The sequence below is a fragment of the Notolepis coatsorum genome (assembly GCF_963971535.1).
Source record: "Notolepis coatsorum genome assembly, chromosome: 20".
NCBI lineage: Eukaryota > Metazoa > Chordata > Actinopteri > Aulopiformes > Paralepididae > Notolepis > Notolepis coatsorum.
The window spans coordinates 26,504,203-26,519,190 of record NC_140184.1 but is presented as its reverse complement, the minus strand read 5'-3'; the positions used below and the strand labels follow the sequence as shown (position 1 = coordinate 26,519,190).

The 14,988-nt window shown below is 44.1% G+C and overlaps 1 protein-coding gene across 1 annotated transcript; it reads right to left on the bottom strand.

Moving 5' to 3' along the window:
• Positions 1-23: 23 nt before the first annotated feature.
• On the bottom strand, positions 24-14,621 carry LOC311247091 (AP-1 complex subunit sigma-2-like). Its single transcript, XM_084337402.1, has 5 exons — positions 14,483-14,621; positions 10,721-10,899; positions 5,451-5,559; positions 4,848-4,985; positions 24-1,542 (listed from the first exon to the last, which is right to left on the bottom strand). The coding sequence occupies exons 2-5, from the start codon at positions 10,897-10,899 to the stop codon at positions 1,495-1,497; spliced, it is 474 nt and encodes a 157-aa protein (XP_084193528.1). The 5' UTR covers positions 14,483-14,621; the 3' UTR covers positions 24-1,494.
• Between the last annotated feature and the right edge of the window lie 367 nt (positions 14,622-14,988).

Below are 14,988 nucleotides of genomic sequence, written 5' to 3'. Positions count from 1 at the left end.
TCAGCTTTTCTTTTTTTGTTGATGCATTTATTGTTAATTACTTTAAGTATCAGAAATAAATGTTGGGATGTGTGTCGGCAGTGTAGAAAAGTCTGGATCAAAGGCAATATTTATTTTGCACAAATGAAAGATGAAAATGTACACTTAGTGCAGTGCTGGATGATTGCCCCAAAAAGGAATGACAAGTTCAATAGATACAAGTTAAGGGTGTTGCCTTTTCAGTGTTTTGTGAACTATTCAAACAATGAAAATAATTGACAAATGTCAATTAGTGGTACAGCTACCCCAATTCGTGTCATCTTGTCAATCTTAAAAGAGCTTTTCACCCTTAAAAAGCTTGCACTGGACTTCAGGATTTAACTTGATTGGATTAGGATAAACAAAAGGCAACATTCTGGTGTAAAGGAACTCTGAATACACATGACAACTACAATACCACTTGCATGGAATCAGTTTTAATTGGTAACTGAATCCCTTTTTTAATCAGTGAAGTAGGTTTTCCATATTGTACACTTAACGTAAAAACACAGTGTTCTTTGGTCATATACTGTTGGTCTTAAAGAATTCTCCTCAACTAACTTAAAATATACTTTTCCATCTAATTGCAATGTAATCATTCTGACCGATCACGTAATTTGAAAAGCCTTTTGCGATCTATTAAGTGTAAGGTTTATTGACAAAGGCCACACAAATTTAATTAAATATTTAACAGTTTTGTATTCCAGAGATGTGATTCAAGCAAGCTGAAAATATCCTTCAACATGGGTGATGGTGCAACTTTAGGTGATCAAAGGCAAAACGTTGCCTTGAAAGGAACATAAAATTCCCAGGGCTTCTGACAAAATCCTTGATTGAAAACATTTAGTTTTGATGGTAAAAGCAAGGAGGGACATCCATGTGATATTTAATGAAATTTGTTTGGCAAGTCAATGATTTATCCACCTAATAGTGCTGCTTAAAACGGTGTCAATGATTCAAGCGACTGTCATGAAATCCAAAAATATTCTAAACAAAAACTTTCAGTTTAGTCTTTTATGTAAACTGGACCACATACACAACTCTGCAGTTAGCAAAGCATCACAATGGGTGACCCTAACAAATGTAACACTGGCATTTTCATGTTGGTGTTCTTGCTACATACTATACCATGGAGTTTCCAGAGTTGGTGAGACTGCAATCTTGGAATACACGTTTTCAAATGTAAATGGAGTATTTGAAAAAAGAAAAATGATGGGTTTCCAAGATCGTTGAGAATGAAAAGAAGTCACGGTACTGCAGAACAAGACCCATCGTCTGGTACGTAGGCCTGACATTTAACACTTCAATTGGCACAATATTGCTATGACATTACAGAATAGTACAGTACATTGAACATGGTTAGATACGTACAACACTAACGGGGCATGGGAAAGACGAGGCAAGAAGCTTGGAGGGGACAACATCTACTTGTGGAACAGGAGGAACACTGGGAAGTGTGATGATGACGGGATGGATCTATGTCAGTCCAATCTCTTCTAGAACACTCCGTGGTGCTTCGGCCTCCTGCAGGGAGAGGAATGGATCACAGTGAGCTTTTCCACCGGAGGATCTTGGCCCAAGTATGCCAGCAGGGAGGAATGTATTCTTGTGTCTTCAGGAATACAATAATTAGCCATTTTCTAACATGTGGGCACGAGTCGTGTTTTAGTAAGACCACAACTGTTGATTTCGCTCGGGAAATAACCCAATCAATGATTGTTTAGGTAGTCAAAGATAGACTTGGTTAACACAGATTTATTAGATGAACTGTTATAACATAACATAAATATCAGTTTCCCCCAAAAGACAAGTTAACGTATCTGAGGGACATGAGCTATGAAGTCAGCCAGGTTAGAGGTTGCAATTACAAAATTCTTGTAGGACCCCTAGAGGTTAGCAGAAGCAAAGTACAATGTGAGGGAATGAATGAATGAATGAATGAAAACTTTATTAACAGATTGCAGAATGGGTACAGTGCAGTACAGCTCAATACATACAATTGTTAAGGGGATGCAGACCAGAGAAAGACTTTCGTCTTGTTTCCACCAGGGTCCCCCATTTCCAATTCATCGTAACATATATGACATACATGACATACAGATAGACAGTACTGCTACATCTATACATTTATGACATACCAGATTTGCAATTACAGTACTGTATTTGTGATACAAAAAGAGTCCAGAAAGAAAAGAGTATATACATTAGGCGTAGAAACTGTACATTGGATTGGGTAGGTGGGGGTGGGACTGTACATTGGAGGTGGTTGGGGGGGGGGGGGTTGTGTTCGGACATTTACAGGGGCCAGTTTCGAGTTGCAGTCTCCCTTAGGTGTTTTTTGAGAGTGTTTTTGAAAGTGGGTAGTGATTCACATTCCTTTACAGCTTTGGGTAGGGCGTTCCACATTGATGTGGCATAATTGCGAAACGTGTTTAGTCCCTTGTTTGAGCCGAATCTGGGTTTAACATGATTTGTGGAGCTCCCTCTGGTGTTGTGATCGTGGTATTCACTGACCTTTGGGAAGTATTTAGTCATGTACATGGGTACCTTGGTCGTGTAGTGTATCTTGTAGACCAGGCCCATTGCAAGTTGCTGTACTCTGTCGTCTACTCTAAGCCATCCTAGGTTGTCAAAGTGGGCAGGGGTGAGGTGGGTTCTAGGAGTAAGGTCAAGCAGTAGTCTGACCAGTTTGTTTTGAGATGTTTGTAATTTTGTTTTTAGCGCCTTTGAGGTGCTTTGGTACCATGAGGTGCAAGCATAGTCGTAGTACCCTTGAATGAGTGCTCCTGCTAGAGTCTTCAGGGTATTCTTGTTTACCAGTGAGGAGATCCGGTACAAGAAACGAGTTCGTTGGTTGACTTTTTTTATTACATTGGATGCCATTTTGTCACAGGAAAGATTTGCCTCTAGGATGGAACCCAGGTAGGTAATATCTTCTTTCCTTGTGACAATATTGTCACCCACTGTAACTGAGAAGCCGTCGGTCTTGCTGAGTTTGTTATTTGAACCGAAGAGAATGGACTCTGTTTTGCCCATGTGTAATGATAGTTTGTTATCAGCGAGCCATATGCAGATTTTGCTTAGTTCTGAGCTGAGGGTTTTTTCAACCTGTAATTTGTTCTTGTCAGAGACCAGCAGGGCTGAGTCGTCCGCAAACAGGAACAAGTTGCAGTCACAAGCTGACGACATGTCATTTGCATAAATTAGGAACAGTAGCGGACCTAGTATGCTTCCTTGTGGAACACCACAGTTTACTGTGAGGGGGGGGGATAGGGTACCGTTTACCTCCACCATCTGCTCTCTCCCCTCCAGGTAGGATTGCATCCAGCTCACTGATAGACTATCAAAACCAATTGCTTTTAGCTTGTCAATCAGAATGGTGTGATTGACAGTGTCGAAGGCCTTTTGTAGGTCCAGCATGACCATGCCGCAGTATTTGCCCGCGTCCACCTCTTGTTTGATGTGGTCGTTTAAATAGAGAAGGCATGTGTCAGTGGAGTGGGATGTTCTGAAGCCAGATTGGAATTCGTAGATTAGATTTTTTTCCGCAAGGTATTTTTCGACCTGTTCGTATACAATTTTTTCCATGACTTTCGAGATGGAGGTAAGGATAGAAACAGGGCGGTAGTTGCCTGGGTCTAATTTACTGCCTTTTTTGTGCAGAGGGGTCACTCTCGCAATTTTGAAGTCCTTGGGGACGTGTCCCTGTTTTATAGAGAGGTTTATTATGTGTGTGATGACTGGGGTGATGGCGGCTGCTGAGTCTCTGAGGAATTTGGAGGGGATGTTGTCATGGCCAGTGGCCTTGTTAGGTTGGAGGGCGCTCAGTTTTTTGAGTACCTCATCTGTTGTTACCATTTCCAGTTTGAAGTCGTCTTTGTGGACCCCTAGGTTTTTGTAGTAAGCTACTATGTGTTCTACCCCATAATGCCCTGAGTGGGAGGGTAGTTTGTTTACCAGTGTTGTGGCTATGTTTGTGAAGAAACTATTTAAGTAATTGGCTACATCCAGCTTTTCTGTGATGAGCGTGTTGTCCGTCTTTATGTTTATGTTTGAGAATCTGGTTTTAAGTTTTTTACTGCAGCCTAGTTGGTTATTGAGTAATTTCCAAAGTTCACGCGGTTTGTTTTTGTTTTCCTCGGTTTTGTCATTGATGAATTTTTTCTTTGCTGTTTTGATCATGGAGTTTACATCATTTCTTAGTCTGTTTCTTTGCAGTTTGAGTTCAGTCACGTGGGCTTGGAGTTCACTGCTCGTGCTTATGTTAAGCTTTGACTGACTTTTACGAAACTCAGAGCATTTTTTGTCTCTGGTTTTCATAGCGGTCAGTATTTCAGCGTGCATCCACGGCTCAGCGCGATTTTTTACCCTGGTGGTTCTTAGGGGGGCCATGTTGTTTAGTATCGTTGAAAATTTGGTTTTGAAGCCAAGCCATGTTTCTTCAACCAGTGTACCATTGAGCTCATCTGACCAGTCCAGACCCTCCAGTTCAAGGTTAAAGGCCTCGCTAGAGTAGGTTTTTAGGTCTCTAGATGTGACTGTTTTGTGACAGCCAGCCTTTTGTTTTAGCTTTTTGCGGGTACAGAATATCATATAAATAACCCGATCAATGATTGTATACAGTAGGTAGTCAAAGATAGACTTGGTTAACACAGGTTTAACAGATGAACTGTTATAACATAACAAATATCAGTTTCCCCCAAAAGACAAGTTAACGTATCTGTGAGGGACATGAGTTATGAAGTCAGCCAGGTTAGAGGTTGCAATTACAAAATTCTTGTAGGACCCCTCGATCCATATCAAGACCTTTACTTGGAACTAGTCCTTACCTCCTGCAGTAGGTCGGCCTGCTCAATGGCCTTCAGCACGTTCTTCTTGGACGTCTCCTGGGCCTCTCCTCCCAGCAGGAACTCATCCAGGATGAAGTAGGCCTTCTCAAAGTTGAAGATGATGTCCAGCTCACACACCTATGAAGGAAGTAAGTAAGTACCGCCATCATTAGCAGAATATTAAAGAGGAGATCCTGTCTCGCATATTGAGAAAATGTTTTCACACCCTACCCACTAGGGCTGACCTGAATGCTTCACGGCTTCAGAGCTTCCATCACTGGCATGGTCAATGTCAAAATCATTATTTGAATGGTTAAAAAAAAATATATATATATATAATAATATAATCTAAGACAACATATTTAAAGAAAATCTACCCCTCAGCTCACATTCACCCACTGCATTGAAACTCTTGTATGAGAAGAATGAAAAGAATGAAGCTTAGATTATTCAATGATTATTACTACTGAAGCTTTGAGGCCAAAGAAATTAGTCATTGGGACAGACCTACTACTACCCACAGATGGGTAAGCGTGCACGTGCACGTGCACCCACACACACGGAAAGGATGCAAGACCAGCAGTGATGTGACGTTTGACTCACGCTGCCAAAGTATTTGTCCAGCAGCTCCACGTATCTATGGATGATCTCCAGAGTGATCAGCTCATTATCCTGATCCTCCACTGCACAGCAGAAATACAGGCTAGCATATCTAGAGTACAGGGAAATACAAAGTAACATAGAGGTTAACACAAGAAAAGTACAACCACTGCAACCCTATCTAACACGGCAGAAATACAGGCTAGCATATCTACAGTACAGCAAGTACAACCACTGCAACCCTATCTAACACAGCAGAAATACAGGCTAGCATATCTACAGTACAGCAAGTACAACCACTGCAACCCTATCTAACACAGCAGAAATACAGGCTAGCATATCTACAGTACAGGAAGTACAACTATTACAACTCTAGATCAGGGGTCAATGTTAAGAATTCTTTCCACTTGCCCGGTTGGGCCAGTTGGCCAGAGTTCTACTTGCCTAGTTTATTTTCACCGGCTCAGCAGCCTAGAATGAAAATACCATAACCACATCATAAATTCTGATAATGTATCAGTATAAAATGCCTGATATTAACAGTTAGTAACACAGAGCATAATACAATTACTGTAAATCACGATGAATTTGAAATGTTGAGTTTTGTATACCATTACCATCAAATTCAATATGATAAACATCAACTTAAGATGTGATTCTCCATACCCAAGTAGATATTGATGTGAAAAATACACTTCTGAATATTGTGACATTCATTTTATTCCATATCGCCCAGGCCTGGTAGGCGCTGTTGGTTACAATATAGAGATGTGTCTATGATAACAACATGGGCAACTGTAATCAGACAGGGCTAAAAGTAAGCGTTGTGTATGAGGAGACAAATCCTGACACTCCCTCTGGCCTCCATTCTGGCCTCCCGGCACTCTGTCCCAGTGCTGAAAGACAGGCCACTGGCCAGGGTGTCAGGCAGCACGGCACTACAACCCAACACGGGCCAGGGTGTCAGGCAGCACGGCACCACAGGCCAGGGTGTCAGCACGGCACCACAGGCCAGGGTGTCAGCACGGCACCACAGGCCAGGGTGTCAGCACGGCACCACAGGCCAGGGTGTCAGCACGGCACTACAGGCCAGGGTGTCAGCACAGCACTACAGGCCAGGGTGTCAGCACGGCACCACAGGCCAGGGTGTCAGCACGGCACCACAGGCCAGGGTGTCAGCACGGCACTACAGGCCAGGGTGTCAGCACGGCACCACAGGCCAGGGTGTCAGCACAGCACTACAGGCCAGGGTGTCAGCACAGCACTACAGGCCAGGGTGTCAGCACGGCACCACAGGCCAGGGTGTCAGCACGGCACCACAGGCCAGGGTGTCAGCACAGCACTACAGGCCAGGGTGTCAGCACAGCACTACAGGCCAGGGTGTCAGCACAGCACTACAGGCCAGGGTGTCAGCACAGCACTACAGGCCAGGGTGTCAGCACGGCACTACAGGCCAGGGTGTCAGCACAGCACTACAGGCCAGGGTGTCAGCACGGCACTACAACCCAACACAGGCCAGGGTGTCAGCACGGCACTACAGGCCAGGGTGTCAGCACGGCACTACAACCCAACACAGGCCAGGGTGTCAGCACAGCACTACAGGCCAGGGTGTCAGCACGGCACTACAACCCAACACAGGCCAGGGTGTCAGCACGGCACTACAACCCAACACAGGCCAGGGTGTCAGCACAGCACTACAGGCCAGGGTGTCAGCACGGCACTACAACCCAACACAGGCCAGGGTGTCAGCACGGCACTACAGGCCAGGGTGTCAGCACAGCACTACAAGTTCAAGTTCAAGTTCTTTAATAGTTGTCATACAGAAGTACAGAATACTTTCATACAAAATGCTTCTTACTGTTACGCTCCAGAGACTGTGCTAGACAAGATAGTATCAAATAACATAATAACATAATATAGCATGAATTTAGAAGAAGAAAATGAGGTCACAGTTGTTCGGTATAGACATATGTACAATGTTCTGAGTTACCATATAATATACAATACACAACTATGCAGTGTACTAATGTACAGTACTATCTAGTGCAAAGCAGAAATGGGATGAGGTACAATTTTAGGTACAATTTACAGTAAGGTGTACGAGTTGTAGTGCAATCCTTCATCCATAAATATAAAGTGTGGGGAGTGGGTGCTACAGTGTGTTTGTTTAAAGTGGGTGTGTGCTATAAAGTGTGTGTAGTGGGTGCTACAGTGTGTTTGTTTAAAGTGAGTGTGTGCTATAAAGTGTGTGTAGTGGGTGCTACAGTGTGTTTGTTTAAAGTGAGTGTGTGCGTGTGGATGTGTGTGCTATGTGTGTTTGGTGGTTGTTGTTGTGTAGTGTTCATTCATTGTTCGTTTAGCAGCCTGATGGCCTGGGGATAGAAGCTACTTCTGAGTCTTTCTGTGCTCGCCTTGAGACTCCTGTATCGCTTGCCTGACGGCAGCAGTTCAAAGAGGCAGTTGTTCGGGTGGCTCGAGTCCTTAATAATTCTCTTAGCCTTCCCCTTGCAACGCTTGTAGTAAATGTTCTGGAGGGTGGGGAGCCCCCCTCCAATTGTGCGTTCGGCTGAACGTGTCACTCTTTGTAGTCTGCTTTGGTCTTTTGCAGTGCTATTCCCAAACCAGGAGGTGATGTTGCCGGTCAAGATGCTCTCTATTGTACATGAGTAGAAGTTCTTAAGGATCTTCTGGCTGACTTGGAACTTCCTTAGGCGCCTGAGGAAGTAGAGGCGTTGTCGTGCCTTCTTCACCACACTGTTAATGTGTATGGTCCATTTCAAGTCCTCGGATATGTGGGCTCCGAGGTACTTGAAGCTGTTGACTCTCTCAACCGGTGCCCCGTCGATGCTGAGGGGGCTGTAGTCCTTGACCCCCGACCTCCTGAAGTCCACAATCATCTCCTTTGTTTTGCTGACGTTCAGGGAGAGGCTGTTTTCCTGGCACCATCCCGCCAGGACCTTGACCTCTTCCAGGTAGGCCCTCTCGTCGTTGGCAGAGATCAGGCCCACCACCACTGTGTCGTCAGCAAATTTGACGATTGTATTGCTACTCCGCTGAGCCACACAGTCGTGTGTGTACAGGGAGTAGAGGAGGGGACTCAGAACACAGCCCTGGGGGGCCCCTATGTTGAGGGTGATGGATGAGGAGGTGCAGTTGCCTGCTCTCACCACCTGGGGTCTGCCAGTCAGGAAGTCCAAGACCCACTGGCAGAGGTCATAGCCCAAGCCCAGGTCCCTGAGCTTGGCTATGAGTATGGAGGGGACTATGGTATTGAATGCCGAGCTGTAGTCGATGAATAGCATTCTCACATAGTTCCCCTGCCTCTTGTCCAGGGTGTCAGCACGGCACTACAACACAACACAGGCCAGGGTGTCAGCACGGCACTACAACACAACACAGGCCAGGGTGTCAGCACGGCACTACAACACAACACAGGCCAGGGTGTCAGCACGGCACTACAGGCCAGGGTGTCAGCACAGCACTACAGGCCAGGGTGTCAGCACGGCACTACAACACAACACAGGCCAGGGTGTCAGCACGGCACTACAACACAACACAGGCCAGGGTGTCAGCACAGCACTACAACACAACGTAGGGAGAGAACAGCCAGTTGGAGACTCTGTCCAGTGTCCACCCATTTAGCCCGTTTTCATCTTTGCATTCTTACCTTGTAAGCATTTGTCCAATGGTACCGTCGTCAAGGATGTCATTTCCTCACAGGGTTTACCTAGGATGTTCTTATCGTATATTATACTATATGAATGCAGCCATTTATATTATAATATCATACTGATGTCATACCAGTAAGTGAGAATAGAATGCTTCTACTTTTTTTTTTACCATCCCTTATTCCCTTGTTTGTTCTGCACACAGAACTGTGAAAACTGGAGGCCCATTTTGAAACACAATGAAGTTTGGCAGTGACTCCTACATTGTTCACACAGTGACGCACACATGTTTCGGTGAAGCGGGCAGCGCCAGCGGCACAACCTTGGTACGAAGTCAATTAAGTCTGTTCTCTTGGGGAGGGAAATGTATCACACGGTGGAGTGTGGCTACCTGACACCATTCTTAACTGAAAAATGTAATCTTCACTCAAAGCCACACCAACTCACAACAAGGCCCAGTCTCTTTCTAGGAAAGTGCTATCTGAGGTTTAAAAACGTGTGTCTGCTGCGTCTGAGGGTGAGAGAGGGAAACTGTATGTGTAGGAAAGCCCTGCTAATAAGACTACTTTGTTCTGTAATAGCTCTTTAATATGTTGTTGTTGACAGGAAAGGGTAATTGATTTATGCCAGTGTAATCGTTCAGCGTGATGTGCTAGTGTTGCACTCTAGTCTTCTGATAACGTTACTGGCCCTTTAAGAGCTTCTCCGTCGAACGTGTGCACAAGCTGTTCTCTGTGTTGCTGCCTGATGGTGCGGCTGCTGCAGCAGTAAGATCTGTCCCTTTGAGGAACGTGTGCGTAAATGACACGTGAGTACGGTACCTATGTTTAGTCCTGCCTAGTTCGTTCATTCGGTTTACTCTGTACTTAGTGTGTCTCCGCTGATCCATTCCTGTTGACGTTGTTCCCTCTGTTATTGAAACACTGCGCCGTTAGCTTAGCTACACGTTAGCCAACCTAGGTTCCCCCTGCTATGATATGCTGCCTGCTAGTGATGCTGCGTGGTTAGCTTAGCCGCACGTGAGCTAGCCTAGGCTATATAACTCACTCACTACCCCTAGTGAATTGAATGTATCTTACACCTGGTTTACAGTCCGCCTACCTATACTGTTTACATGCACTGAACTTAAGGAGTAATTCCATGCATAGGCTATGTAGGTTATATATAGTAACTCTGGTTAAGTGAATGTCTTAGTTACTAGTTGCACTATACTACTAATGGATATTATTGTAGCTATAGACCACATGTTTATGTACATCACTACTGTGTTTACTAATGTATACTGTATTGTATTCCTTTGTGTTTACTAATGTATACTGTATTGTATTCCCTTGTAGACGACCACACACACCTTTTGTTCCCAAATACAACCAATACCTGCAGCACGCCTCTGTGTGATTCTTTAATCGGAGTTACAACGCCATAGTGTCCGCCAGCTCTATCAAACGCAACCCGTGGAGGCCCTAGCCCTCCGTTTCAGTATGAATGTTATGTGCATGGAAGTGTAAAAAGCAAGTGGGAGGGAAGCAACAGGGGCCATCGGGGAATGAAAGAGAGGTGGCAAGGGTAGCAAAACCAGCAAGTTCACATCCATCCCTCACTGACCTCTTGTAAACAATCTTGAGGTCCCTCCACTCCAAGAAGCTGCACATCTTGGGTTTCCTGGCCAGTATGGTCTGGACCAGATCTCGGGAAATCTTCTTCCTCTCCTTGTCAGACAGTGGCACATACCACTTCTGCAGCCGCAACTTTCCCTGCCGGCTAAACAGCAGCATGAACTGCATCTGAGGGAAGGGGAAGGGGGGGGGGGGGGGGAGAGAGGATGGGGAATAATGACACCACTAATGATGTTTGTAAGGAGATGGCACCACATCTAGCCCTAGAATGGTTGATGTTCCACACGTTGCATGTATTCCATATACATCCATTGAACACTCCATGCAATTTGTTGGGGGGATTCACCCCAGCAGCAATCTAATTTGTCGAGCTCTGTGTGTACTCACCCAATAATGAATTGCTGTGATTGATTGATTGATTGAATTGATTGAAAACTTTATTAACAGATTGCAGAATGGGTACAATACAGTACGGCTCAATACACACAATTGTTAAGGGGATGCAGACCAGAGAAAGACTTTCGTCTTGTTTACATCAGGGTCCTCCATTTTTAATTCATCATAATGTGACTTGGGATCAGTTACAGTGGGTGACAATATTGTCACAAGGAAAGATGAAATTACCTACCTGGGTTCCATCCTAGAGGCTAATCTTTCCTGTGACAAAATGGCATCCAATGTAATAAAAAAAAGTCAACCAACGAACTCGATTCTTGTACCGGATCTCCTCTCTGGTATTTTAAACAGAACTAGAGCAAGTGTAACGGAGGTACCGCAGTATATCCACAGTCACGGGTACAAGTAGTGACGTGGCTGTGGATGGTAAGTGGTACTGCAAGTAAACTCACTCCCCAGAGGCATCCAGACCCGGAAGCAAGAAGTGAATTCACTTCTTGCTTAGTGGTCTGTGATGCCGCCCGTGACGCTGGCGTCCGGGGTTCAACTCCCACTCAGGGCGATCCCTTAACAGGGGTTGAATCGACTAAACACAACGCAGACAAGATCACACCGGCTACACAAGCATAGCAAACCTGAAGCCTGCTTCTTTCCGATCCAAGCTGGGCCAGTGCTCCCTTACTTTCTCTGGAGCCCAGGATTGGAACAAGCTGCCTATCCCCATCAAGCAGAGCTTGAGCCTCCACAGCTTCAAGAGAAGCGTCAGGAAGTGGCTCATGGACAGAATAGAGGAATAGCCCCCTATAGTTTGAATGGGTTTCCAATCAGTTTTTAGTTATTGTGGGGTATACAATTTTAGCGATAGGTTAGTCTTATAATGTTTTAAATGTATGTGTTTTGTGTTATTGTCATGTTTTTGTTGTGGCCTAACAGCCCTGGGACCATGACGGAAATAAGGGTTTTACTCTCTCATGTTATCCTTTGGATCCTTGTTGTGTGTTTTTAATCCATCAATAAAATAAAATCAAACAAGAATACCCTGAAGACTCTGGCAGGAGCACTCATTCAAGGGTACAACGACTATGCTTGCACGGTTGCACCTCATGGTACCAAAGCACCAGGCGCTAAAAACAAAATTACAAACATCTCAAAACAAACTGGTCAGACTACTGCTTGACCTTACTCCTAGAACCCACCTCACCCCTGCCCACTTTGACAACCTAGGATGGCTTAGAGTAGACGACAGAGTACAGCAACTTGCAATGGGCCTGGTCTACAAGATACACTACATGACCAAGGTACCCATGTACATGTCAAAATACTTCCCAAAGGTCAGTGAATACTAGGGATGGGTACCGAATTCGGTACTTTTGAGGTACCGAACCGAAACACGTCGGTACTACCGAGTATCGATTCAAGTGAGATACCAAAAAAATAAATAAAAAATAATTTAACTTTTTTCTTTTCATGTCAACATTCACACGCACAATATATGCTTACCTAGGATTTGACTTGATTCAACAACAAAGCAGTCGGAGCAATGGCAAGCCGAAAACTGTCGAAATTGTAGTTATTTGAAGTTTGGATTTTTTTTCACGACTGAGGTAGATACATTAAATTTCTTGAGACTAAAGTACCGAAAAAAGGTACCGTTGGGTACCGGTATCGATTCACAGGTACCGGTACCGTATTCGGTAGTGAATACCACGATCACAACACCAGAGGGAGCTCCACAAATCATGTTAAACCCAGATTCGGCTCAAACAAGGGACTAAACACGTTTAGCAATTATGCCACATCAATGTGGAACGCCCTACCCAAAGCTGTAAAGGAATGTGAATCACTACCCACTTTCAAAACCACTCTCAAAGAACACCTACAGGAGACTGCAATTCGAAACTGGCCCCTGTAAATGTCCTAACCCAACCCCCTCCAATGTACAGTAAATTACCAAGTAGGGTTTTGTCAATATTCCAATGTACAGTTTTGCTTGTACAGTTGTACAGTGTTCCCCCCCCACCCCAACCCCCCCCCAACCACCTCCAATGTACAGCCCCCCCCCCCCCACCCACCCAACCCCACCCCACCTACCCAACCTCCTCCAATGTACAGTTTTTACGTCAAATGTATATACTCTCTTTTCTGGACTCTTTTTGTATCACAAACAGTACTGTATTTGCAAATCTGGTATGTCATAAATGTATAGATGTAACAGTACTGTCTATCTGTATGTCATGTATGTCATAATATGTCCTGATGAATTGAAAATGGGGGACCCTGATGTAAACAAGACGAAAGTCTTTCTCTGGTCTGCATCCCCTTAACAATTGTGTGTATTGAGCTGTACTGTATTGTACCCATTCTGCAATCTGTTAAGTTTTCAATCAATCAATCAATCAATCAATCAATCATCTGATTGATTGATTGAAAAGTTTATTAACAGATTGCAGAATGGGTACAGTACAGTACAGTACAGCTCAATACATACAATTGTTAAGGGGATGCAGACCAGAGAAAGACTTTCTTCTTGTTTACATCAGGGTCCCCCATTTTCAATTCATCATAACATATATGACACACACGACATACAGATAGACAGTACTGCTACATCTATACATTTATGACATACCAGATTTGCAAATACAGTACTGTTTGTGATACAAAAAGTGTCCAGAAAAGAGTGTATACATTTGACGTAGAAACTGTACATTGGAAGAGGTTGGGTAGGTGGGGTTGGGTGGGTGGGGGACTGTACATTGGAGGTGGGGGGGGGGGGACACTGTACACTGTACATTGGAATACTGACAAAGCCATACTTGGTCATTTACTGTACAACTGGTTTAGGACATTTGTAGGGGCCAGTTTCGAATCTTGTCATAGTATCAAATACCCAATACTATAGTATCTGGCATGTATATTTATACCCCCCCCCCCCCCCCCCCCCCCAAACAAATAGCATGGAGTGTTCTAAGGCTGTATGGAATACATGCAATGTGTGGACTATCATCCAGTCTAGAGTTAGCACTGCATCATGCTCTAGCTTGGTTTCTGACGTAACTTGGCTAGCGTTACATTTATAATTTCACATACTGTACGCTTATTTGAAGTGTAGTAACGTTATGTCTAGTTTTACCACACACTTTTCCATCGATGGCTTGCTCAATCAAGGTAACATAATAACTAACGTGAGGTAATTATGTAGTGAACGTTATTAACGTGCTGCTACAGCAAAGACACCAGAACTTGGCTAAAGTGAAGGATGGTGTCAGTTGTTGTCAACAACATGTTTCGTCATCATGTGTAGCGTCAACGTTCATTTGCGCCCTGTCGCGACGTTAGTAAACATAAATCTTACCTCGAATCTAATCTTCGATCTAGACACTTAGTTGGTAATTCATTCAAATTCAAGTAAAATATGTTACAATATATTTTGGTCTTGTGTCTACTATTCCGCTAGCTGCTAGCTAGAACTAGCCTGGTGGTGGTGATGATGGTGATCATAGGAAATCAGTTAGCGACGCTGTCATTGGCTGAAAAATCTACTGCCAGTGAATTTGATTGGTTTAGAAATCCCGTTATTTGCCTGGATGTCAGAGAATAAAGGCGAGGTAGTATCTCTGATTTACCTGTAGTAGTTATCATAGAACGTTGAATTGTAACAGGCTTTCAAACTATTTGGTAGTTGGTACATCTGGATGCCCATACATAGGCTACTGCATATATATGTGCCTACCATTACTAGGCATATTGAGTGGAAGAACATTTTGAGGTTTAAAGTGTCAAAAAAATAACCCGTTTTCTTTTAACACACCACTTATGTATGGCTAACTATTGTCTACTCTACTACTGTAGTGTAATGTA

Excerpts from the sequence above, each read along its gene's own strand:
- LOC311247091 (XM_084337402.1), bottom strand. The coding sequence starts at position 10,899 with ATGCAGTTCATGCTGCTGTTTAGCCGGCAGGGAAAGTTGCGGCTGCAG. Across the intron at positions 5,560-10,720 it reads CTCAAGATTGTTTACAAGAG|ATATGCTAGCCTGTATTTCT; the intron begins GTCAGTGAGGGA and ends CCTGTACTCTAG. Across the intron at positions 1,543-4,847 it reads AGGCCGACCTACTGCAGGAG|GAGGCCGAAGCACCACGGAG; the intron begins GTAAGGACTAGT and ends CTCTCCCTGCAG.